The sequence below is a fragment of the Drosophila albomicans genome, chromosome 2R, assembly GCF_009650485.2.
Source record: "Drosophila albomicans strain 15112-1751.03 chromosome 2R, ASM965048v2, whole genome shotgun sequence".
NCBI lineage: Eukaryota > Metazoa > Arthropoda > Insecta > Diptera > Drosophilidae > Drosophila > Drosophila albomicans.
This window is the reverse complement of record NC_047631.2, coordinates 33,267,612-33,293,791: the sequence shown is the minus strand read 5'-3', so window position 1 is coordinate 33,293,791 and position 26,180 is coordinate 33,267,612. Positions and strand designations below refer to the sequence as shown.

Here is a 26,180-nt window from a genome sequence, read left to right as displayed (position 1 = left end):
TTCGCGTATCTACTGGATACACGACTCGACTCCAACACTCGTCGCACTCACAATCGTCGTCGTCGTCGTCGTCATCGTCGGCGTCGTCTCTGACGTCGTCGTCGTCTTCGTCGCTGCTGCGGCTGCGGCAACGACGCGTTTCAGACCATGGCAAAAGACCATGCCAATGCTATTGCTTTGATTTTTCGAACTTCTCTCTCGTGACTAACTCTCAGAGATGTTAGACGAAGAGAGAGCCAGCGAGAGAGAGAGAGAGAGAGAGAGCGAAAGCAAAAGAGCACAAACATTTCGACTGTGAAATGTGTGTTAAATTCTGAGATGACTTTTGGCGGGCTAAAGATGCAGTTCAATATCAAAGAACTTATAGCAAAAGGTGTGAAATTTATTTCTAAATATATTGCTTAGTTAAGAACTGTTTGAGTTTATAAATAATATATATTAGAATGTAACATTTATCAATGTTGAACACTAAATACATATATACATATGTACTACAATTTAACTTATATTTAGCAACTGATTAAAGGATTTAACTTTAGTAGTCTACAACTCATTGAGATACTTATAATACAAACATCTATTTATCCGTAAAATAATACTAATTTAAGTAGTTCAATATCAAAGAACTTATAGTGAAAGCTACGAAATTTATTGCCAAAAATGTTGCTTAGTGAAGAACTGTTTTAGTTTATAAATAATATATATTAGAATGTAACATTTATCAATGTTGAACTTTATACAAATCTATGAACTACAATTGGACTTATATTTAGCAACTATTTAAAGCCTTTAACTTTAGTAGTCTAATTTAAGTAATTCAACATCAAAGAACTTATAGCAAAAGGTAAGAAACTTATTGCCAAAAATGTTGCTTTGAGTTAAGAACTGTTTGAGTTTATAAATAATATACCATATATCAGAATGTAACATTTACCAATGTTGAACTCTATACTAATCTATATACTACAATTTAACTTATATTTAGCAACTGATTAAAGGATTTAACTTTAATCTATTTATGCGTAAAATAATACTAATTTAAGTAATTCAATATCAGTATTCAGAACTTATAACAAAAGGTACGAAACTTATTCAGTTAAGAACTGTTATAATTATTATTAAAAATAAATATTCAACTCTATACAAATTTATGTGCTGCAGCAAAGCTTAAATTTAGAAAGGGTTTATAGTATTTAAATTTAGTAGTATACAACATATTGAAATAGTTATAATTTGAGCTGCTATTTATGTGTATAATAATACTAATTTAAGGAAGTCAATATAATAACCTTTTATTGAAATATTAAGGAACTTTTCATACTAAAATCTAATTATATTCTTTTGGAATTTTAAATAATTTAATTCCTTACAATATATTATACAATTACTGACACCAGCTCTAATATTCTTCTAACGTTCTAATATTCTTTAATCTATTACTCATCTTATAACAGATTTAATATATTAACTTGCAGTTAATTTAACCCATTCTGATCACAGTAACTTGCCCAACTTTATAGCATTCAAATCCCAACTGGATGCAACTGTTAAATGCTTCAGCCACTGCTTTGAATTTCGAATTTCGAAACAGATTACGAAGAGCAACAAAATTTCGATTAACAGCAGCAAAGAGAAAAGCGAAACGAAACTTGGCGATATTTGAATTCTGTTGTCGAATATCGTAGCACTGTTAACAGACTGTTAATGCGCTGTTAATGTAATGACTTTAAAGAGCATTTGTCTTGTTAGAAATGTCGTCGATGTTAAGGTTGAGGTGGATGAAATTTATGACGAGTTTACAGACAATTTTCAAGTGTATTTAAATTTAATGTGGCTGGCAAATGATAATAACATATTTAAAAGAGACTTTGCTCATTGCAAAAGCAAAATGAATATGCGTCTGTTGAGTATCAAGGAATTGTTTTCAACTTATTCATGAGACGCTTTAACTATACTATATACGAGTATATAAGGCATTACAATGGCGGCAATCAGAGGGGATTCGAGCTGTAGCAGTTCCTTATCTGCGGATATATCGTATTATTGTGGCGTCAATCAATAATGTATTGCGGGTCTTGTGTAAATATGAATAGATACTTCAACTTTTGAAGTTGATATGCATATTCATAATGTATTCTTTTTGGCCAAGAAAAACGTTTCTGTTTAATGCCCAGGCCAGCACAGAGACAGAGCCAGAGCCAGATGGCAGATGGTATTCCTCATGGGGCTTTTGTTGTGCCTTTTAAGGTGATTGATGTGCGATATTCACACACGATTTCCATTTCAATTTCGATACGGCACACACGCAGGAAGTACTAAAGATGCGAGCGGATTTATGTATCGATGATCTCCACGAACTCGTCGTAATTGCAGTTTGATGTACTAAAGAAAAGGGGCAGCGTTCGATTATTTTGGGGCCCACCCATATAAAAGATGGAGGAGTGCAATCACCTGGTCCACAATCGATGCCGTCGGGTGCATTAAATCGTTATCGTAACATATACAAATTAATGCAAACAAATACACGAGTGTTCCAGTAATTCTACTTCATTGTTTTCCCTTGCCCCCTTCCCTTGTTCCCTTTCTGATCGTTGTCAGTTGGTTACGACTTTGTGATGTGCCACGGAATGCTAAACAGATCAAAAGCACGAGCTATCTACCTCCACTCCCCTCCACTCTCCTCACTCTTCTCACTCCCCACTGGCAGGAATGAGGTGCGAGAATTCTCAAGTGAGCTCGCTCACCGCTGCTCTCAACTCCACTCCGAACTAAATTGAAGTCAACTGACAGCCCGCAGTTCGATTCCCCAAATGCAACTCGCTGCACTGGGGATTTGTGGTTTATTTTTGGGGGCATCTCATAAAATAGCTGTGGTCATAGCATCATCAATAAATATTCTTCGACTGCTCGAATAAAAAGTGGAAGAACAAGCACAAATTAGCTAGAAAAAAACACTGAACTAAATGTTTAGAATGGAAAGAAGTTACGGCCAGACAAACAGACGGACGGACAGACAGACAGACGGACGTCAGGCGGGTGCTGCAATGTAAAAATAGCAAAGTCAATGGCATAAGTATGTAAACAAAACGTTTCTCTTCAGCGCTAGCTGTAAATGTATCTGCAACTGCAACTGCATCTGCATCTGTATCTGTATCTACAACTGCATTCTCCATCTGTTCCGTGGGGAAAACGTGAAGCGTTTCGATCGCGTGCCCAACTGAATAAGAAGAACCGCAGAGCGTAAAGCGCGCACTTTTCCTAGAAACCCATTTTTCAATACCCTCAACTGAGGGTATTCCAAAATAGTTGCTAAATGCGCAACAACTTTTAAGGGGAGACCTTCAATGGAATGATTAGATTGAGCAGCTGATTTAAATATTCAATTATTTGGCAGTTAATTTATGTCTTCAAGCGAGCTAAAATTAGTTGCTTAAATTATTCCAGCTGTCTGCGATGTGTTCAATAGATAAATCAATGCGAATGATTAAATGAAATGAAACTAAAAACCCTTCAAAAAATCTAGATAAAGAAGTATCCAATACTATATTTCAATTATGTTGATTGTGTTCTAAGAAAATTGATTAACACCCGAGTTAACAAAGGAACAATCAATCAAACTGCAATAAAATTATATATTGAAGTTGATGGTATATTTTGAATGTTGTAGTATATCAATATACCAAAATCTGTAAGCGTGTTTAATATTCAGCTCGTCTTTGATAGTTATGCTTTCATGTTGTTAATGAGAATCATTTGCATTTCTTACACTACTTTGTACCAAGATACATATGTATCTTATAGCACATGTGTGTGTGTGTATCTATGCAAAATTGGTGCTGCTGGTTAACAGCATTTAAAAGCTCATTTCAACATGCGTTACATGTGTTTCGTTCAGCTCGAACATTTATTATGCCCAACGCCTAAAGGAGTGCCCCACTCACAGTCACAGTCAGAGTCTGAGATTTAGTTTCAGTCTTGGAATTGGAATTGGATTTCGTATCTGAATCTCAAGTCTAAAGACGAAGTGTGGACAATTTGCATACGGGTCAAGTTGTTTGTTTTTTTGGAAGGGGCTTTTTAACGAATTGCTTGTCAAACACCGCAATTAATAGCAGCTGACTGCCAAATTAGATGGAACACCAACATCATCATCATCATCAAGCAGAGTCTGAACATCATCATCATCTCGCATCTCGGGCATCTTCATCGCAGTATTTGTCGTGTGATGACTTAATGACAACTTCCTAATAAAAGCTGTAGAAGAATTTCAAACAAATTTATTAAATTTTACAATGGCTTTGAGATATGCTCGATTATTTGGCCATAAAGATTTGCATATGAATGCGAGAATGTCGTTTATAAATGCCGTGAGTTGGCCCATTAAGGTTCGTTTATTAGAAACGGATGATAAACAATGAGCAGAGGGGCAAGTCGCTCTTTCCGTATCTCTCTAGAGTTGAAGCTCACAGTGGGTGACCCGCAAATGTTGTCCATAAATCGATGAATGTATCTCACGGATACACATTCACATATGTATCGATGCTCTAAGCGATGTGAAAGCCACGTGCTTAATACGTGCTTAAATGTTAACATTTCAATTTGCAATTTGGACTAACAGTTCGACAGTCCTTCCGCCTTGCTCTGTCTGTCTGTCCGTCTGTCTGTCTGTTTGCCTTTTGTATCTGATGGTCTGTCTGCACGTTACGCACTCGCCACGCCCAGCGTGCTAAAATGTTTTCCAAACATGCAAAGATCATTTCCACACACAATGACCCACACACTCAGAGCTGAGCAAACCCTTTGACATGTTTCTGGCGCCATTCGTATTAAGAACAGAACAGAACAGAGAGAACTCTCAGATACATTTGTATGCAGATACATTATACATATGCTCGCATGTATGTATAATCAGAATTCAACGGCACGCATTATTGAATAATCCCCAAAAACAAAACACAAAAAACACATCGCGTTGTTTAGACCAAATTCGAACTGCGAACCGGGGCTCAATATGAGTTTGAGTTTGTATCCGTATCCGCAGCCATCGCCCCTCTGAATGAATACAACGAATGTATGCTTTCCAGATAAGATACTTTATTGACATTGCGTGTCTAAACACTTTACCGCTACGTTAGTTCTGTTCTTGTTGCTGTTGTTGTTTTTGATTGTGATTGTGCGCTTTAAGCTGATTTGCATACCCATAATTCTTAATTCAGTGAGGTGTGCGTGTGTATTATGTTTAGCACGAGCATCGCAGCTACATTCTACATACTACATACTATTTGTGGTTTATCTTTCCATCTATGTGTATATGCTCGACAACAATACAGCAGAACATCATTTTAATCAGAAAACACTAGTTATTTCAAATTGCTTCTGCCAGGCAAGCCAATAACTTAACCAACTCTGACCTCAGCTTGTTTTTCACAAGAGGCTTTTCCATTATTTTTGCTATTTTTATACCAGTTACCTTAGGGTAGAAGCTTTTTATATTTATTTTTACCAACAGGAAATGTTTGTAACAGGCAGAAGGAGGTATCTTCGATATAATTTTGATCAGTGACAACAACTGAGACGAAATCGTAATGTCCGTCTGTCTGTCTATCAGATAAAATCTGAGAAGTTACGCAAGAAATAATTGTAAATGTCAGAAAACGGAATTGTACTCTTTAGTATATTTTTAATGTGGTAGTATATTAATATATATAGTATATTTTAAATGTTTTAGTATATATAGTATAATTTAAATGTATATTGTGAACGAACTTAGGATATAGGATAGAATTTAGTATATCGTTAATGTAATGGTATATGAATATACCAAATATAACTCCTGATGTAATTTAGTATATTTTAAATGTAATAGTACATTGGTATACCAAATGCAACCTATGATATATTTTAGTATATTTAAAATATAATATCATATCGAAGTACGAAGTATAACCTTGGATGTTTTAGTATATTTTAAGTGTAATAGTATATAACTTTTGATATATTTTGGTATATAATTAATGTATTGGTATATGTATATACCAAATACAACTTATGATGTAATAGTATATTTGAAATTTATTAGTACAACGATATACCAAATATAACTTTTGATATATTTTGGTATATTTTAATAACATATGGATATACCAAATATAAGTTATGATGTATTTTAGTATATTTTCAAATTAGTATTAAATCGTTATACTAAATATAATTTTCGTTATATTTTAGTATATTCATTTAGTATATTTGTTCACTTATACCACTTTCGCACAGTTTAACTTTTGCTGAAAATGGGTATTTCTGATATTTTACATTCGAGACAATGAAATTAAAGGAATGTCAGGTGAGAGAAGTCGCTACGGAAGTGAATCTGCTGCAGCACTATTTAGAATGTCATCGCATACTTTTAATCAAGTCAGTTGCATGCAAGAATATATTTGAGACAAGTGTTTTCCAGCTGATGAGAAAGGGAAATGTGTGGTTAAGAATGAGACTGCGACTGCGACTGCGACTGAGGATACAAATGGTGCTGTCACCTTGTTGCGGTCGCCCCAAATCATTAATTTCACAAAACGTGACTTTTTTGCCATATTTTGAATTCTAATTTCCACTCATTAGACGTGGCAGTCAGGCGGCAGTCGACAGTCGACAGTGAGGAACAGTGAGGAAAGGCAGCCAGGTTGTGTCAGCGTTCTAAACATAACTTCAAAAAGGTGCAGACTGCACTTGTGACACGTTTCGTAATCTCTTGGCTGTGCTTGGGCTCATCTCTTTTTACCACCTTCTCCTCTATGTTGGCAAAAGCCTTTTTCGCAATTGCCATAAGCAGGCGACATACACAGAGAAAGAGAGAGTGAGAAGATGCCGCCTAGCTACAAATAGAGATGCTTACGCTAACTTGCAACTAAGTAGGAGAAGGGAGAAGCAAGGGAAGGAGTGGAGGGAAAGAGGACAGCAGGCCAGGTGTATTACGAGCTCAAGTACAAGCTATTTCCGCAACGGAAGGCAACACATTTGAGTTTACCTTTTGTGCTGCAGCGAGGCAGAAGAAGAAGAAGCGCAGCTCGCAAGCTCGAGTCTAATTAAAATAAGCATCAGCGCTAGCAAAAGGTCGACTACAGGATTGTACCCACTGTATGTGTATCAATGTGTGTGTGTGCGTGAGTGGGTGGGTGGCAAGGATTTGGCAGTGGCTCTGCCTCAGCCTCAGCCTGAGGTAGGTCGCATGTTGCAGTTGCAGGCAGGTTGCAAACACGTTGCATAATTGGCCATTTGCAGTGTGCAGTTGCCACACATCATCCTCAATCTTAATTAACAAATATACAAGAAATGAAAATGAAATAAAATGTGTGTGTGAGTGTTTGTGTGTGGACTCCACACTGCCTGAGAAATACAGAAAATGTTGAGCGAAAGAGACGCGATTCGACTGGAACAACGATGGCGACATAAAATGCAATTTACGACTTGTCATAAAGGGAAGAAGAACCCCATTCATATAGTAAATCATTTTTTATGTAGACGCCCCGCTAAACGAGCAGCTTCTCCAACTCTGATTCTGACTCTACAACGAGTAGCTGCGCCTCCGTTGACTTCGAAGGCAAATAAGCCCTGCTTTTGGACGCTGCGCCACATAAAATCCTTTGGAACTTTTAAAACGGCCTAAGCCGAAGCCAAAGCCAAAGTCAACGTCAAAGCCAACGTCAAAGCCAAATGCCTAATGCCGCAGGCCAAAGGGCCATTCGACAAACAGACAGACGGACAGAAAGACGGACGCAACTGCTAAACAGCGAAATTTACACAATCAACAAATGACATAAAATTGCCGCTGAACGACGCAAAACGAATAATAAGTCGACAATGGGGCGTATTCGACTTCCAAGTACTCTAAGAGATGTACTCAAGGAAGACAAATATCTAATTATTATATACTACTGGCTGCCAATGACCGCTAGATGGCGCCAGCTTGCAGCTGAAGACTATCTTAATAACTTACTGCTGAAATGGTCAGAATTAGAAGAATAACTTAAAACAACTATTTGGAATGATTGTTATTAAGAAGAATCTGTATAAAATTGTACCAGAAGTTTGATAATGTAGTATACTGGTTGCCAATCACCTCTAGATGGCGCCAGCTTGCAGCTGAAGACTACTTTCAGTTAATAACAAACTGTTGTAATTGTCTTGAAAGCTAAAATTAGTTATTAAGAATGTTTGGGATTAAGAAACGTAAGAACTGGCACAGACGTATGCGAAGTTTAAAGGAAAATCCAAATGTGACAGCATGTTTAATAACAAATACGCAACCTATGGCCGCAAGATGGCGCCAGCTTATATGTGAACAGCGTCTTTAGCTATTCGCCATGAAATGTGCAGGATTGTTAAATGCATTGACTAATAAACTAATAAAAATTGATAAGTCTGAGTATGGTTTTAAAAATATGTGAAAATTAAAGAAAAAGTCATAATATGGCAAATAAATTGTGTTTTATGACATAGTCACATTACCCTTTATGGCAGTGTATGAAAACAAAAGCGAGAGAGCGACAAAAATAAAATATAAATTGCATGACAAATTCCTGTCGCAGGGTCGAACTCGATGTGCAAGTCGAAGAAATGATGGACGATGATTATATGAGACTGGCGCAAAAACCCACACAGACAGAGGCAGAGAAAGAGACAGACAGACAGATGTGTGCAGACGGTCGTCGCTTATGGCCTGATATCCTTATGCAGGACCTCAGAGCGAGAGAACAATTTAAGTCGACAAATTCCAGCATGTGGAGCAATAATAATAATTTTATTGTTTTAACAAAGGTAACAAACAGAAAAGTTATTTCAGCCACAGCTGAGCGGCTTTTAAAAACAAATCGCAAGGCAACCCAACCCGCAACTCGCATCCCAGCAGCGAGGACAACCAGGACATGGGCATCGGCAATGCCAAACAAGGATAAGCGCCAGGCCAAGCGTAAAACGATACATACAGACTCTCAAGCTGACTCTGACTCCGTCGCTGACTCTGACTCTGACTGTGGCAAACAAACACATATATTTGTAGTATAAAAAGAGGTTTTTTCCCACAAGCAAAAGGTGTACACGGTACGCAAACAAACCAATACTGTGCTGCTTCTTCTTCTCCATCCATTCTCCTTACGCCACACACACACTCACCAACCTGCGTTGCTTCTTTTTCTGCTTGTCTCCCTCCTCCAACTTCTTCTTACGCCACACACATTCACACAGAGGCAGCGACACACTTATACGCTGGCATAAAACTTGAGGAAGAAACAAATAAAAATGGCGAAATAAAGCAGGAATAAGATCTGTAGCGAAAATATTTTTATTGCCTTTTTGGCAACACACAAAAGCTACGTGGGTGTTTTTTCTCTGTCTCCCACTCTTTTCTTCGTTCCTCTCTCTCTCTCAACTCACTTTTTGTGTACGCTTCCTTGTTTGTTTGTGCATCGCTGAAGGGGGAGAAACCGAGTTGTGGGTTGGGGGAGGCGGCGAAGGTGTACGTCGTAGTATAACCCAACATAATTTACGCCCCCATAATTTGTCATAAAAATCTTCCAGTAATAATTTAATGTTGAAATGCAAATTTTTAATATATTTTTATACCCTGCAGCCACAATTGGCAAAAGGTTCTGCTGCACTAAGAAGCTAAGAATTTAATGGTAATTAACTAGAAGTTAAAGAGTTTGTAGTAAAATTTGAGCTAGCTTCGTTTTATGAGAAAACTAAACAATTCAATGAGCGTTAAGTAGAAAAGCACTAAAAGAGGACAGGGTGACCAACATGAGGATAAACTAGATCAGTGTGACTGCGCGTGTGACAAGGTCACACAGCTTTGTCACTATCGATATCAATTGATCGCGACCACACTGTCAGCTGTTTTGAGTGGTCACACCTGCCATCATCTGGCATCGACACGAATTATGAATTAACAATTTAATTACAAATTTTGAAATTCCTAAATCATTTAAAATTTGTTGAACTTGTAGCTAGAATATCTTGTAGTTTTGTCAACTCTCTTTATGGCCGCAGTGTGTTTGTCATTCGCTTATTTTATACCTACAGCATTTGTGTGTGTTGTTGTTTTGCCTATAAATTTGTGAGCAGACATATTTTATATCTAGGCTCTACAGCTGGGGAATAATACTATATATCCCATTGTGTACGAGTCTTGCATATGCGGATGTAACTCAGATATCATCCTCATGCTCATCCTCAGCCTTAAGCCTAGGCAATTGAGTGGAAGCAGTTAAATCTGGATTCTTTCATTAGCTGTAATAGAGTTTTTTGGCAAATTAACTTGCGAGAGTAATGAATGTTGCTTGTGATTAAAGAAAGCACCTCGAAATGATAATTTTGGGTCAGCTTTGAAATTGGGTTGCAGCAAAGATTGTTCTTGCCCCTTCCTCTCCATACAACAATTGTTGCCACACATGATTACGTTGTAAACATTTTATGTACACGAAATGTAACAAATATTTAAAGAACTTTACGAATGATATGTGAGAGAGGCTGCTGCAGTCAGAGTCGGAGTCGGAGTTTTATGACTCCGCTGCTCATTGCTGACGGGTGCAAAAGTAAGAAATTCTTACTTCATTCTCCGACTGTCGACTGTCTGTTTAATCTTTATGGCGCCCAACTTCAACTTCAACTCCGACTCCGACTCCGTTTCTTTAACTAAATCATAATCATGGCTAACAAATGCTCCGTGTCATTTGAGCGCACACATCATAAAGCAGCAATTAAGACAATGTTTAAATCGTAAGCGTCAAAAAGGCCATAGAAAACTCTCTTGTCGCACAATAAAAAAAGACAGAAAACTGTCATAAAAGCGAAACAGAGCCATAGAAAGAGAGAACTCCATACACAACACAGTGAGAGAGAGAGGGAGAGGGAGAGAGTCCTGCAGTCATTGGCAACGCTGCTGCTAATTGCCTGTCAAAAATTCTATGCGCAGTAAAAATGATGAGATAAATGCGTAGAGACCAACTCGAAATACATTCGCACATGGATGCGATTCGATGGGATGGATGTGATGCAATGGAAACAGAGCAGAGCAGGATGTTTGACAGCAGGATGAGGTGGAAAACACGTCAAAAATAACAAGTAAGAAAGCTACAGTCGAGTGTGCTCGACTGTGAGATACCCGCTATCCATCTTAAATAAAAGCAATATATTTTGCGGTATTATTCTTAAAATATACCAAATATACTGCAAAAATACTGAAAATATACCGACTGATATATTTAGTATATCGGTATAGTACCGCATTCAAAATATACCATAGACGGCACAATGTGCCAGATTGTCGACCAAAGCAACTAAGACCCCTTCTTATTCGATTTTTTTGATTTTCGGGGGCGGAAGTGGGCGTGGCAAACATTTGAAACAAACTTGATCTGCGTGCAAACATAACAAATGCTGTCGAAAAAAAATTATAGCTCTATATCTTATAGTCTCTGAGATCCAGTGTTTCATACGGACAGACAGACAGACGGACAGACGGACATGGCTAGATCGTCTCGGCTGTTGACGAGGATCAAGAATATATATACTTTATAGGGTCGGAGATGCCTCCTTCTACCTGTTACACACATTTCCTGCCGGCACAAAGTTATAATACCCTTCTACCCTATGGGTAGCGGGTATAAAAATGAAAGAACACAGATCAAAAAAAGAAAATGCCTAAAATTATCTTGTTTCAATTTTTGTCTGAGATTTTTCTCTCTCTCTTTTGGTGTTTGCCATTCAAAGCAATTGAATTTAATCTGCTTGAGAGTTCACGACATAATCGCCAATTGTCAAATAAATATATTTTTGTTAAATGTCTCAGACAAAGGAGATTGGGATACATTTAACAGAGCGAGCTAACAGCCTGTTAACATGACTTTGATATATGATTACAGAGTGAATAATTTATTGCATCATTAAAAGTTGACACATTAAACACAGAATATGTCGAGCAGCTATTAAAATAATAAATTCATAAGTGGAAGAACAGTGCTTTAGCAGCTGTCAAGTGGCCTATTAATATTCTTAACATTATCTACTTAACATGCAGTTAACAGCGAAGTAAAATACTTTATTTACACAGTTTAGAATGTGTGAATGATTTGCTACTCCATTAAAAGTTAAATAAATATAAAAATATGTCAACAAGTATTTCAGTATGTAAATAAATTTGCTTAGCATTTTAACATTTGTTTAACAGATGTTAAGTGGCTTGTTAATATTCAAGTTTGAAATAAACTTATGAACATTCGAAGATTGCTAATTTTAAAAGCTGTTAAGATGCATTTGATTTATTATCTCTGAATTAAAAATTGTGTAATGATAAATATAAATATATGACTTTAAATACTTTTAAATATGTAAATGAATTTGTAAGTTGTTAACAACTTTTAAGTGGCGTTCATATTTTGATTGCAAAGTTGTTAAGATGCATTTGATTTATTATCACACAGTACGTAATGTAATTTTTAAGTATATCATTAAAGTAATGTCATTATAATATATTAAATATGTTTGTAAACAAATTTTTAAGTTCTTTAACATTGTTTTAACAGCTGTTAAGTGTCTTGTTAATTTTCAAAATGGAAATACTTTAACAAACAGTCAGAATTTCGAAATTTAAAAGGTTGATTTAGTATCACAGATCTTAAAAATGATTTATTACATCTTTAAAAGTTAAGACAGCGTATACAAATCATGTCAAGAAGCATTTTAATATGTGAGTTCTTTAACACTGCGATAACAGTGTTAAGTGGTCTGTTAGGAAGTAGTTTTCTGTGTGGATTGCGAGTAAATAAATAAAATTGCGGCAAATCTGAACAATTGCCACACTAACCGAAGACCGCACACATCAAACAGACTTATGAAAAAACGGAAACTGAAGCTGTCACCTAACGTCGAGAGGGAGAGGGAAGTGCGGCGATAACGATAACGATAACCAAAGCGATATGTGGAGAGGGAAGCGGAAATGACTCTTAGAAGCAGTCGCTGTCGTAGATGTCGTTGTGGTAGCCAATAGTCCGGAGTCCGGAGTCCGAGTCCAAAGTATTCACTGAACTAATGCCGACCTAAGGCAAATATAATTGCGTGTGTGGGCAGCGAAGAGGAGCGTTGGGGAGGGAGGGGAAGAATCCTTGTTTTCTGGACAATGTTACGAGACATTTGCATGCAGGCGTCATCTGGCTTTGGGTTTGGTTTGGGTTTGGGTTCCCTCTCTCTCTCTCTCTTGGTTTTTGTGGCAAGCATGTGGCCAGGAAAAGACAACGGCCAAAACGTTCGACAATTGTGCTGAGTCCGAGTGTTGCTTCCCCTTCCCCTCCCTCCTTCCGCCCACCAACAAATAGTGCTGCTGTTATTGCTGCTGCATACGTGCCCAACAAAATATTGATTTAAATGAGTTTCAGTTTCGGTTTTCATTTCCTATCGCAAATTCCAACAATCAGCAAATTGTGCTGCTCAATGGACTACTTTTTGGTCGAGCTGCCAAGCTGAAGCACTTTTAGTGCTCCATCGTTAGATGATTCTTTCCCATCCCATTCCCAGAATGCATGATAAGCAAAATATTGCACATTGATGATGAGCTGCCTCCAAACTCAAACTCAAACTCAAGCTCCACGTTCCAATCACCCTCTCAAACTTCAGCTGAAACTATCTGAAAGTCTGATTTATGTGGGATGGAAAAAGCAAGCCAAAAATATGCTCAACTACAACTCGAAAGTACTTGACTGGCTTTGCTCTGGTTTTAGCCTGCACTTGGCCTGGCTTTCTCTCTGTTTCTCTCTCTGTCTCTTGTGTTTGCCTGTCTAATTATGAGAGAGCAGAAAAACACATCAATAATATAAACTACAGTTTAAAGTTGATAGTTTTATTGTTGCCGCATCCCCAAGGGTCAGATTCAGATACTCAACACACATTTTAGACATATGTTTGTGTGTGTGTTTGGGTGTGGGCAAAGGGCCAGAAAACCTTTTGCAAGTTTTCTTTGCTTTTAGCCCAGAAAGTCATTTGAAGTCATTGGTAAGTCGCAGTCAGCCGAAAAAAGCCGCAGACAGTCAAGCACAACGAAAAGTTTCGTTCTATGACTTTAGTTTGCTACCTACTGGCATAGAAAAGCAGAAGAAAAAAAGAAGATATATATACGAGTATCCATTTGAATATAATTCTCATTTGCATATTGTTTTGGCCAGGCCAAAAAAGCCGAGCCAAGAGCATCCACCAAACTGCCCTTCAACTTTTATCCTCTTCTCTTTCTCTTTCTTGGCTGTATCTTTAACTGTAAATGTATCTGTAGCTGACTCCAAGTCTCACAGTTCGTAGTCCGTTCTTTGTATTTTCTGTTAAGATTGCAGCTGGAAAGCTCTTAAAGTAATTAGTGGCATTAATTAAATCTCCTGGCCAACATAACAATGGCCAATTGTTTCAATGACCCTTGTGCCACATTTTAATTGTTGCAACGCTGCGAAAGTTTTGACCGCACCGCACCTGCCCCGCCCCCTAACCACCATAGCTGCTGTCAAAAGAGGCGGAAAAAAGGCCGCTAGATTTTAGCTTCGTTTTTTTTTTTTTTTTTTTGCTGTGAGTTCTTCTTAGTTCAACTCTGACACCAAATGGGGCAAGAAGGCGTGGATGTTGGACGTCGGACAACCACTAAGCGACCCCCTCCTCTCCCCCCTCAAACTGGCAACTGGCGTTGCAACAAAAGCTGTCCCCCGGGGCATAAATAACTTTTTTATACGAACATTTCATATGCTTTTTATGAAAGCACGCAAAAAACTTGTCACTTTTTTTGTTGGCTTTTGTTTTTGCATTATTAAACAAGAAATAAATTAAATTGTGCATAATTTTTTGAATAACAACAAACTATAGATTATTTATTTAAACTAATTATTTTTTGCGAGCGGGTTTGCAACATTGATTTGCAATTGATTTTCGGGGGCGCCTTTTGTCATCGGGTGTCATAAAAATACTCATCGAAAATTACGCGGCCGGAATAAAACAAGCTGTTGACTTGCCAAATAGCCGTGAATTATTCCCCAAGGGCGTAGGTGAGCAGGTAACGGCAATCGCTTCCTCTTTTTCTTTTTGCCCGAGAATTCGCTGAGACAACAAATGTCCCAGAGTCAACACAGCAAACACAGCCAACTGCCTGTCTCTTGGCCAACAATAACGAGCCGAGTTCGCAGAGAGGTGGGAGAGAGGGGAGGGAAGGGAAGGGGAGGGATGGCAGCATCGTCAGGATATCGTAAAGCGACACACAATCACACATAAAATTTTACAACACGAGGATGTTTTTTATTGCAATGCCTGGTCCACGTCCAATCGAGGAACTTAAGTAGCCAATTACTGCAAAGTTCGACTTTTCTCTCCCAACTCCAAAGAAGAAGAGGAAGAGGATATCACTCCTTCGAGGACAGACAGACACACTTTGTTAGCAAAATATTTTTCTATTTAATTAAAATGAATTCACCTTTTCGGTTGGCAACGCGACGCGGAGACTGATTTATGGATGGACGCCAATAAATTGCAACGCAACCTCAGTTTCAGCCTCCGTCTCAGGCTGAGTTGAAAGCAATTTAAATCACGTTGCTGCGGTTTTAATTAAAAGGAATTTATTTAGCACTCAACTGCAGATAAATGCACAGCACACGACACAGTACAGTACAGGGAAAGTATATATATAGTATAGTATAACTATTCAGTAAAGTTCTCACAAATATTTGCTCACCTGGGCCATTATCACGAATACAATACACATGCCACAAGCCAACACACAATCCCTTGGCTCACACACACATAGAGTGAAAAGCACGCAAGTCTATTTCAGGCCATTTGTTAATTGAGACCAACAGAGAAGGAAGAGAAAGAGAGGGAAGAGAAAGCGTTTACTTGCCTGTCATAATTACTGCCTACACAGATTCATGGTCAGCTCAAGTTGCCAAGCTGTGGAGGAGAAGCATCTATCAGCCATCGGCTGCTGACGGATCGAGTTTCCTTATTAGCCAGCAATTAATCATGCTGCGTCATATATAATTATGCTGTCTTCTCTATCGAGAATGCATTTCCCCTCCCCTCTCAATGTGTAAATTGTGCATGCGAATCGAGTTGAGTGAAAATTGATAGCCAATAAGCTTAGATTAATCATGCGATTGGCATTGCGATTGCCTTTGAAATAGTTTACGCTTTTAGCAACCGTATAAAAAATCTTCAGCTCACACAGGAAGCAACAACATCTCATGGGGCCACTAAAAGCCCGATATAAACATGGCCAACACCAACCAACACACCAAGGAAGCCAGACTCAACTACACTCACACTGAGGCACACATACGGAAATTGTCGGCGATAAATCTACCATTTACCTTTAAACTCAAAATACTGCGACCAATGGTGTCGGCGTATCGCAGGGTAGGTTGAGGATTCTGGGGAGTGCTGTTGACTCCGTCGGCTTCAGTTACAGAGTTACATCCCTAAATCCACTAACAAATAAAGGAATAAATTGCCCATAAAAAGGATTTTGCAAATGCCGACTGCAACTACAAAACTCCAACGTGCTTCGACGTATTTACAACTGTGTGCGGTGGGAAATGTAGTTGTAGTTCTTATTTAACTGATAGTTTCCTCTGCCTTCAAACTACATATAAAAGCAATATAAAACAAACAATGTAATTTGTTGAACACTCGTGATGCATGTATTTTATTGTCCACCATGCTAAGAGCCCAACGTACGCAATCGCTTTACCTATTTTCAAATTTAAGTTATAGCTGTTGGCTATGGCGCAAAAATTCAAAATTAACTTCAATAATCGATTTTCACGTTATCGAATTTCCAAGTGTTGGTAAATCGGTAAAGGCAAATTCTTTGTGGGCTATTGAGGTGCGGCTAAACTATCGTTTGCATCTGGTATATTCTCGAAGCAAGAGGCCACATAAAATTAACAGAATTTTAATGTTTTCAAATTCTTAATGTAGCATCAAGAAAATAAAATGAATTCATAATGAGAACGTAATAGTCTTTAATGTCATAATACCAATGTTCTCACGATATTTTAATTTTTAAACTGTTCCTACTTACCATTCTTTGCCTCGCTTCCATTCAAATAAAAAAATGCCGTTACTTCTTCAATGTTGTATTTTAGAGAAATCTGCTATTCCTTGATGAAATTTGTTACACAAGTGTGTGGTCGACACTGCAACTATGCTCACAAACACTTTAAACGTATTTTAGTTTTGTTTTAACACGGAAATAATAAATTTATAAAAATGACGCTTCGTTGTAACCGCGCACTGCAAATTTTCGCACAAACTTTATGGAAGTGTAACCAGATTGCTATTGTTCAGGTTTCTGTATTTTGGTATATACCAGAAGGTTTGCTTGCGTACCTTGAAAAATACAACACCGTGAAGAAACAGTTTATTTATTTACTTAAAGTACAAAAACGTTCATTCATCAAAAATATTTGTGTATTTATTGAATGTTAATATAATACACTATTTATTTGGCTGCTATAAACATCGGTGCTTGCCATAAACATTGATGTTTTCAAGAACATCGATGCATCGATAGTGTTATCGATGATTCGCCACCTCTAGTACCAATTTTATGAAGAGCAGCAGCAGCACATAAAAAATAGTTTTTATACAATTACTTTTTACAATTCACACCTGCTAAGCTGTGTTACGTCGCGTAAATAACAAAAAAATATTAAAAGACTGAAAATTAATGCGTATAGAAGTTGTAGTGGCCGTGTTTTTTGTTATTCGGCAAGGACTGAAAAGAAGGGAACGTGTTTGGGGCGGACTTGTTTTTAGAGTGCTTGTGCAAAAAGGGGACGCCGCGGCAACAACTAACTAACTGTGTTTTGGGGAAAAATAGCCGCGCGGTGGCCAAAGGAGCGCCCCAGCTCAGCTCAACCCGATTTGTGTTTAGTGTGTAGAAGTAAACGGAGGGGCGTTTGCGTCTGTATACGTGTGAGTGTTTGTGTGTTGTACAAGAACAAGTTGCGTGCCTTAGTGTTGGTGTCTTGTGCAGGTGTGCGTGTACCTGGCTGTGTGTGAGACTGAGACTGTGTCGGTGTGTGTGTGTGCGTGTACTGCGGTCTTGATGTCTGCGCTTTTTCCCAGCCGAAGACGAAGAAGCGAGCACACAGGTGAATTATTGGTGCAATACGCTGCTGCTGCCTTGACGCTGCTAACGCTGCCATTGCCGCTGCTGTTGCTGCGGTGTTGGCAACACAGCTAAAAAAGCTAACAAAAAAAGACAACAAGCAAGAGTGAGAGCGAGAGAGAGAACTTAAGTGACAAACTGAAAAATGCTGCGTTTTCTAAGTCGTCGCAAGGTGCGCAACAACTATGCGGATAATGCGAGCAACGTGCGGGGCGGTGTCGGAGGAGGCGGAGGCGGGGCTGCAAGTGGCGTCATTGCGAGCAGCAGCGGGTCACAGATTAAGCCGCAACGCATTGTGGTAAACAAAAACAAAATCGACTGCCGTGTAATTCTGCTGGACAACACTGACCTTTCCATCGAATTATCGGTGAGTATATAGAATTACAATTTGTCTGCGCTTATCTGCAGCCCAGGGACAGGGAACCAACTGTATGTGGTATGTGGAAGGGTTGGGGTTTTGTTTACTTAAGGTGCATGCCACGATTGCGTGTGATAAACACGACGAAACGACAAGAAACGTATCGAAATGAACTGCTGATCGCCGTAACATTATATCAGCAGCGCCAAAAGCAAACGTGATTAGTTCAGGGCCACTTTGCGTGCCAACAGTAAAAAGCAACAGCAACAAGTATGAAAACCATAGTCAAGTATTGACTGCAACAGACCCTTTCATCTAGTATGCGACTTCGTTAGAAACTTTTATCTTCGGATATATACACTTTCTGTATTCCTAATTTATATTTGGATATTTATGATCCGTAATGACGTTTTGAGAACGAATATAAAAAGCTTTAAGCGCCTTCTTCTGGCTGTAGCGTATATCGATATCTAATTTCGACAAACCTAAAAGACTCTTTTTCGCACTTTCCGCCAAAAGCGAAGGGTCTAAAAACAAACAAACAAAACACACACGCACATAGTTTGATACACTTATAAATAATTAATTTGACCTGGCTTTGATTGCAGAAAAAAGCGCTTGGCAGTTTCCTCTACGAGCAGGTCTTCTACGCCCTAGATATTATCGAGAAGGATTACTTTGGACTGCAGTTTATGGACGCCAATCATGTGAAGCATTGGCTCGATCCCACCAAACCTATTAAGAAGCAGGTTAAAAGTGAGTAAACTTCACATTTGCATGACAATTGTATGGCAATTAAAATGTATTCTATAATTCACAGTTGGACCACCTTATACATTCCGCTTAAAGGTCAAATTCTACTCATCTGAGCCGAATACGTTGCGTGAGGAGTTGACACGCTATCTGTTCTTCTTGCAATTGAAACAAGACTTGTTGGAGGGGCGTCTCGACTGCCCAGATGACAAATCCGCCGAGCTGTGCGCTCTGGCCTTGCAGTGTACGTGTTACTCGTCGATTTTGGCACTTGCGAAAGCATCAACAATGTTATAAACAATGCGAAAAACAGCTAAAAGATGAATGGCCAATTTTTCGGCTAGCTGTGTGACCTCAAGCTCAAGTCACAATAGCTGAGAGAGCGGCGAGCACATCTTTCAATTGTTTTTGATTATAGCATTGTATTCTTTTTGGCTTTGTGCATAAATCTCATGTGTCCATTCAATTCACAGCTGAACTGGGCGACTACGATGATCAGGTGCATTCGGCGGCCACTGTTTCGGAGTTTCGCTTTGTGCCCGAACAGACGGAGGATCTGGAGATTGCCATATTGGAGGAGTACAAGACATGTCGCGGTCTAACGCCAGCTCAGGCCGAAACAGCGTTCCTCAACAAGGCCAAGTGGCTGGACATGTACGGCGTGGACATGCACACGGTGCTGGGCAAGGATAGCTGCGAATATCATCTGGGTTTAACGCCCACTGGCATTCTGGTGTTTGAGCGCGATCAGAAGATTGGTCTCTTTTTCTGGCCCAAGATAAGCAAGCTGGATTTCAAGAAAAAGAAGCTAACGCTGATTGTTATCGAGGACGATGACGAGGGACGCGAACAGGAGCACACTTTTGTCTTTCGGCTGTACAACGAGAAGGCCTGCAAACATTTGTGGAAGTGCGCCGTCGAGCATCACACATTCTTCCGCCTGCGGGCACCCGTTAAGGGTCCCTCGGCTCGTCAGAACTTCTTCCGTATGGGCTCACGCTTCCGTTACTCTGGCCGCACTGAGTTCCAAACCACGCAGCAGAGTCGAGCCCGTCGAACGGTGCAATTTGAGCGTCGCCCATCGCAGCGCTTTGCCAGTCGTCAGTCACATCTGTTGCGTGAGCGTCAAAAGGCTTCCCAGGAATCGGCAGCTGCTGCTGTCGCTTCTGTTAATGCGCGTGCAGCGGCTGCTGCGGCGGCTGCAGCTCAAGCTGCCGCACAAGTGGCGGCTCCATCGCCAGCTGTAATCGAGAACAACAATGAGGCATTTGACTCGCTCATTTCGGCAGATCAGTTCATCACTGTGACGCCATCACCATCTGTGCTCACTGTCATACAAAACTCGGCCATTATTGAACCGGATGCGGCATGCAGCGGCTCGATTAGTTCATCAAGTCAGGCGGCAGCTGCTTGCGCCTCGTTGGGACGCAATTCCCTGAAATCTAACTTTAGCAACGATGATCCGGCGTACAGCAAGATCGGCTCCATTGGCAAGGCGGCCGGACTTTCTGTGAAGTAAGTGAAAATGGTTGATGAATATTACCAGATGTTTAATTGTATGCTTTTGCCTTTAGATTGGAGCCGGAGTACACGCCCCCTTATTCACCGAATGCCACCAAGAACTTTGATGAGACGAATCCATTCCGTAGTGCGGCCACTTCGCATCATGGCAGCTTTGGCAAGGCATCAATTAGCTCCGGCCAGCTCAGGTGTGTATTAGAAACGTTTCCATTTCCATTTGCTGCACTTTTTGTATCGCTTCTTTGACTAATACGCATTGTATTTGTATTCATCTGTGTCTCTGTTTCCTCTTTTTTTTTTGCTTTTCTGTTTCGTACGCTCTGTCTGTGTGTGTGTCGCATTGTGCAGTGTTAGGAGCGGCTTATCGGATAAAGATAGAGAGCTAGATTCATTACTTAAGTCCATTGTCAAAGATCCATCCCCATCTGTGCTTGCAAACGAAGCCATTAATGATGCTAACAGTATCAGGTAGCGTAAATAATAATATTCATAGTCACTCGATTGGCAAATTTTGATAATGCTCAACATTGAATTGCAGGGTGACCATCAACAAGACCTTTGACATGGACCACAACACGGAGACACTGAAGCGCCTCTCGAACAACAATGAGAAGCCGAACAATCAAGTGAAGCTGGCCAACGTGGGTGCCACAGCGTTGCCGCCTGGCAACATCAAGTGCAATATACTAAAGGGTAAGTGTTTGCCATTATCTGCAATTTGTGTTCGTTATTCAATTGTCGTTTGCTATTCCAAGCAGCTCGCGTGGAGGAGGAAATGGGTGCAAGCGGCAATGCGAAGCTGACCAATCAAATGTTTGTGCCCGCCGCCGCCCACTCGAGTAGCAGCAGCAACCAACACAGCAGCAGCAGCAACATGCACGTCAACAACAATAATAACAATAACCTTAATAGCAGCAGCAATCATATACACAGCGACGGACCGGATTCCTTGAATGCCACCTACATATCTGTGGTGAGTTGAAGAGAGAAGAAGAAATAGACCAAGAGTGAGAGAGAAACACAAACCAGTTATCCGCCCCATGCCTTGCACTTATTTCATGCTTTCTGTACATTTATTTTTGTTTATTTTCATTTACATTTTGTGTTGTGTGTGCACTTTGTGTGTTTGTTATGCGCTGTGCTCTTTGTGGCTATTATTGTTTGCTACCATCACCACAACCTCCACCACCACACATCATTCACGGGAATAGGGCGGCGATAAGCTGACGCTCAGCATACCGGAACAGAAGCCGAGCAGCGGCTCCAGCAGCAGCTCAAGCACCCTCAATGCTCGCGCCAGCAGCAACTCACCCTTTAGCAATGCCACATTCGTGTCTGGCTACAGTGGGCCACCGACGCCGCCTTCGTCGCTGCCCGCCTCGATAAATAATGCGAGTAGCAGCAATAGCAGCAATATGACGACAAGTGTCACCACCATAAGCACGCCCAGCAGTTCGTCTGCAAGTGTTAATGTGATTGCCAGCAGCAGCAGTGGCAGCAATGCAACAACAGCAGCTGCAGTTACAAGTGCAACAACTCCCACGGAGCCGCCGCAATCTATGCTGAGCAATGCCTCGGCAGCTGAAATACTCATTAATGAAATATTCATTAACAATATCATAAACAATAACACAACGGCGGCGAGCAGTGGAGCTGCAACCAGCGGCAGCAAATCAGAGGCAATAGCAAAGTCCTCAACGTCAACGCCCAGCGCTGGCACTTTGCTCTTCTCCACGCTCAGCGAACAGGAGCGTTTGGAGGCGCAGAAGTCGAATCAACAGCAGCTGCAGCATCAGGGTCAAAGTGAAGTCGATTCAGCGCACAGCGAAAAGGTTTGACACCACACTTTATTGGGGGAACTATCAGGCTGTCCTTTAACCTAACTCTCTTGCCAACTAACATTAATCTTCATTTCAATTGCACGCACTATTAATCGAAACTAATAATAACCCTTTTGAATTTTGATTATTTACTAATCCATTCTCATTACTTTCTACAGAAGAACAGCAGCCATCATCATCCGCAGCAGGAGAACGTACGCATTCCATCGAACATTCACAACAGCAGCAGCAAGGACATGGTCTCGCCCTGGCTGGTCTCCTCGGAGGTGGTGTCCGCACCCAAGGGACGCGAGCCGACCATAATACGCAAATCCGTTATTACAACACAGTTGTAATTATTATTATTATTAACAAGCTATCTATTATTATTATTATTTTTATTGCTATTATTATGATTAGTTGATTAAGCGTAAATGTTCGTATTTATAATTGTGTAAGAAAAGATATTAACTACTATAATATGACAACCTTAGAGACAAACTTCCTTTTAAGCATTCCAATCGAATGACAATGAAACGAAACAGAAAAAGAAAAAGTAAAAAGACAATGAGAGAGCAGGTCCAATCAAAATCATAAAAAACATGACTTTAACTGTCCATTAAATGTGCCTTAAATTATACTTAACATAATAACTTGTGCTTAAACTGAAATGGAAACGATGTACTTAAAGCAAAACAATACAATTTGCATACTCCATTATGTGTATTTAAATGTGTATAATCATAAGTGTATAGACTGGATTTTTAGAAAAACGAGAGAAAAAAACGAAGAGGAAAAGCAAAGTGATGTCTGTCTTTCTGCTTGATATATACAACGATCTATATTATAGCTAAGAAACTAAAAACGAAACGAAACGATACGAAAACTATATTTTGACAAAATTGCAGTATTCTAAAAAATTCTAACCGACCGACCGATCGAGTAATGAACAACGACGAATATCACATATTCAAAGTAATGATCAAAATGTGATTGATAACTCATTTATATAATTCATACATATACATATACCTATATAACTATACAATATATAGTATGGCATTTCAATATTTTGTATACAACAAATGCATTTCTATAATTAAATGTATAAAAACTAAAAAACGGCAGCATACATATTCAATATACAACAATAAAAATGCATGTACTACGTAAATTGTGTTTAGGGTAGTTTCTAGTTCCAGGAAGTCAAGCAGCTGCCCATGAAGAGATCGAGGAGCACACATATGTACTTGAAATTCCAAGATATTTTTGCAGACCCGCGAGGGTCGAGGCACTGCAATTAAAGCAGCGACAAGCGAGTGTTGATGTTGATACCAAATGTTGTCTGCACAACTGCTGTGGTCATGTTTGAATCTCAATCTCTCTGCTCTCTTGAGAACACATTTGTTGATGTTATTTGCTTAAGGCATTATTTTTAGACAGCCCACAACGACGCTACGACTACGAGGGGGTAGACGATGTGTCTGTTTGTCTGTCTGTCTTTCTTTCGAATGTACATTTTTGGAAAAACAACGAGATGAGTACATAGAACAGAAGATGAGCATGTGCAGCACATCACATCACCATGATCCTCACCTTTGTGGCCCCACCTCGGTTTCCTTCTTCTGTGGGCGTGTGTGCGAATTTAACGCCATCATTTCCTGCGCGCTCTAAAAATACTGCACGCTGCCTCTTGGGGAATTGCAATCGAATCTCGTTGAGGTTTTAATTAAAATTGGATGCTATTTATTTTGTAAGACTGTAAAATTTAGACTCATTTTTAATAATCTCTCATATTAAGTTCTCCTTTCGTCATTTGCGACACTTCCAATAAATATTAATATATATAAATATAATACATTTCATTGCTGTCTGATTGATCGACTGATTGGTACAAGAATTGACTGATTGATTGGTCCGGTTCGGTTCGGTTCGGTCTGGTCCTGGTCTGGTCTGGTTCGGCAGGGCAGCAAGAGGTTTTTGTCACTTAAAATTAATCATTCATCTCATCCTAGGCGCCTCCTCGACGCCTCGATCTGTGCATTGTGTAGAGTGTGTGCGTAGTTGTAGTTGTTGTTGTTGTTGTTGTGTGTGGCTATTGTGTGTTGAGTGTGAGCTTAGAAGCACTTGCGGTGCACAATGCCAGGGCCAGACTCATCGTATTCCTGCTTCGAGATCCACATCTGCTGGAAGGTGGACAGAGAGGCCAGGATGGAGCCACCGATCCAGACGGAGTATTTACGCTCTGGTGGGGCAATGATCTTGATCTTGATGGTGGATGGCGCCAAGGCGGTGATCTCCTTCTGCATGCGATCAGCAATACCGGGGTACATGGTGGTGCCACCGGACATCACAATGTTGGCATACAGATCCTTACGGATATCAACGTCGCACTTCATGATCGAGTTGTAGACGGTCTCGTGGATGCCGCACGATTCCATGCCCAAGAACGAGGGCTGGAACAGAGACTCGGGGCAGCGGAAACGCTCGTTGCCAATGGTGATCACCTGACCATCGGGCAACTCGTAGGACTTCTCCAGCGATGTGGATGCGGCAGCTGTGGCCATCTCCTGCTCAAAGTCCAGAGCAACATAGCACAACTTCTCCTTGATGTCGCGCACAATTTCACGCTCAGCGGTGGTGGTGAACGAGTAGCCACGCTCGGTGAGGATCTTCATCAAGTAATCGGTGAGATCACGGCCAGCCAGATCGAGACGGAGGATAGCATGGGGCAGAGCATAACCCTCATAGATGGGCACAGTGTGGGAGACACCATCGCCAGAGTCGAGCACAATACCCGTGGTACGACCGGAGGCGTACAGGGAGAGCACGGCCTGGATGGCCACATACATGGCGGGGGCGTTGAAGGTCTCAAACATGATCTGAGTCATCTTCTCGCGATTGGCCTTGGGGTTGAGGGGTGCCTCGGTGAGGAGGACGGGGTGCTCCTCGGGTGCGACACGCAATTCATTGTAGAAAGTGTGATGCCAGATCTTCTCCATATCGTCCCAGTTGGTGATGATGCCGTGCTCAATGGGATACTTGAGGGTGAGGATACCTCTCTTCGACTGCGCCTCATCGCCCACATAGGAATCCTTTTGGCCCATGCCCACCATCACGCCTTGATGACGGGGACGACCCACGATCGAGGGGAAGACAGCGCGTGGTGCGTCATCGCCGGCAAAGCCAGCTTTGCACATACCGGAACCATTGTCCACGACTAATGCGGCAACCTCATCATCACACATGGCGAATGGACTGTTTTCTCACTGCAAATACCAAAGACGAGAGTAGAGAACAGCGATTAGAACAAAGGATACGCGAAATTTCGAAGGAGACTCGTGCGGAGATTTTAATAATTATTTCTGTGTGTGTTCCAAAAACTTTAACAACAAAACAATTTTGACAACTAATAATTCTGATTTCTGATTTCTGAATTGATAGAATATTAGGCAAACGAACCGTTTTCTCGGCGAAGGAAAAGGAAAAGTTTGTAAATGTTTTGTATAGCAACACTTTCGCTGTAGAACTGCGAGTGGCT

General features: G+C 40.2%; 2 protein-coding genes across 7 annotated transcripts; one reads left to right on the top strand and one right to left on the bottom strand.

Moving 5' to 3' along the window:
• Positions 1-17,593: 17,593 nt before the first annotated feature.
• LOC117574630 (band 4.1-like protein 4B) lies at positions 17,594-23,802 on the top strand. Of its 6 annotated transcripts, XM_034258521.2 has the most exons (11): positions 17,594-17,707; positions 18,145-18,554; positions 19,154-19,301; positions 19,366-19,542; positions 19,772-20,813; positions 20,873-21,007; positions 21,168-21,287; positions 21,358-21,512; positions 21,575-21,792; positions 22,031-22,651; positions 22,819-23,801. In XM_034258521.2, exons 2-11 carry the CDS (start codon positions 18,333-18,335, stop codon positions 22,993-22,995), a joined length of 3,015 nt encoding a protein of 1,004 aa, XP_034114412.1. In that variant the 5' UTR covers positions 17,594-17,707; positions 18,145-18,332; the 3' UTR covers positions 22,996-23,801. The 6 variants fall into 6 exon arrangements, with proteins under 6 accessions (XP_034114412.1, XP_034114415.1, XP_034114410.1 ...); XM_034258519.2 differs by having other exon boundaries at positions 17,607-18,554; XM_034258523.2 differs by having other exon boundaries at positions 17,608-18,554; positions 21,578-21,792; positions 22,819-23,799.
• A 560-nt stretch (positions 23,803-24,362) lies between these two features.
• LOC117573987 (actin-87E) lies at positions 24,363-26,180 on the bottom strand. Its single transcript, XM_034257534.2, has 2 exons — positions 26,102-26,180; positions 24,363-25,908 (listed from the first exon to the last, which is right to left on the bottom strand). The coding sequence occupies exon 2, from the start codon at positions 25,885-25,887 to the stop codon at positions 24,757-24,759; it is 1,131 nt and encodes a 376-aa protein (XP_034113425.1). The 5' UTR covers positions 25,888-25,908; positions 26,102-26,180; the 3' UTR covers positions 24,363-24,756.

Bases quoted from the DNA above. Each gene is read 5' to 3' on its own strand.
- LOC117574630 (XM_034258521.2), top strand. From the start codon at position 18,333: ATGCTGCGTTTTCTAAGTCGTCGCAAGGTGCGCAACAACTATGCGGAT. The intron at 19,302-19,365 runs GTGAGTAAACTT...TATAATTCACAG, and splicing joins TATTAAGAAGCAGGTTAAAA to TTGGACCACCTTATACATTC. The intron at 21,793-22,030 runs GTGAGTTGAAGA...TCACGGGAATAG, and splicing joins ATGCCACCTACATATCTGTG to GGCGGCGATAAGCTGACGCT.
- LOC117573987 (XM_034257534.2), bottom strand. From the start codon at position 25,887: ATGTGTGATGATGAGGTTGCCGCATTAGTCGTGGACAATGGTTCCGGT.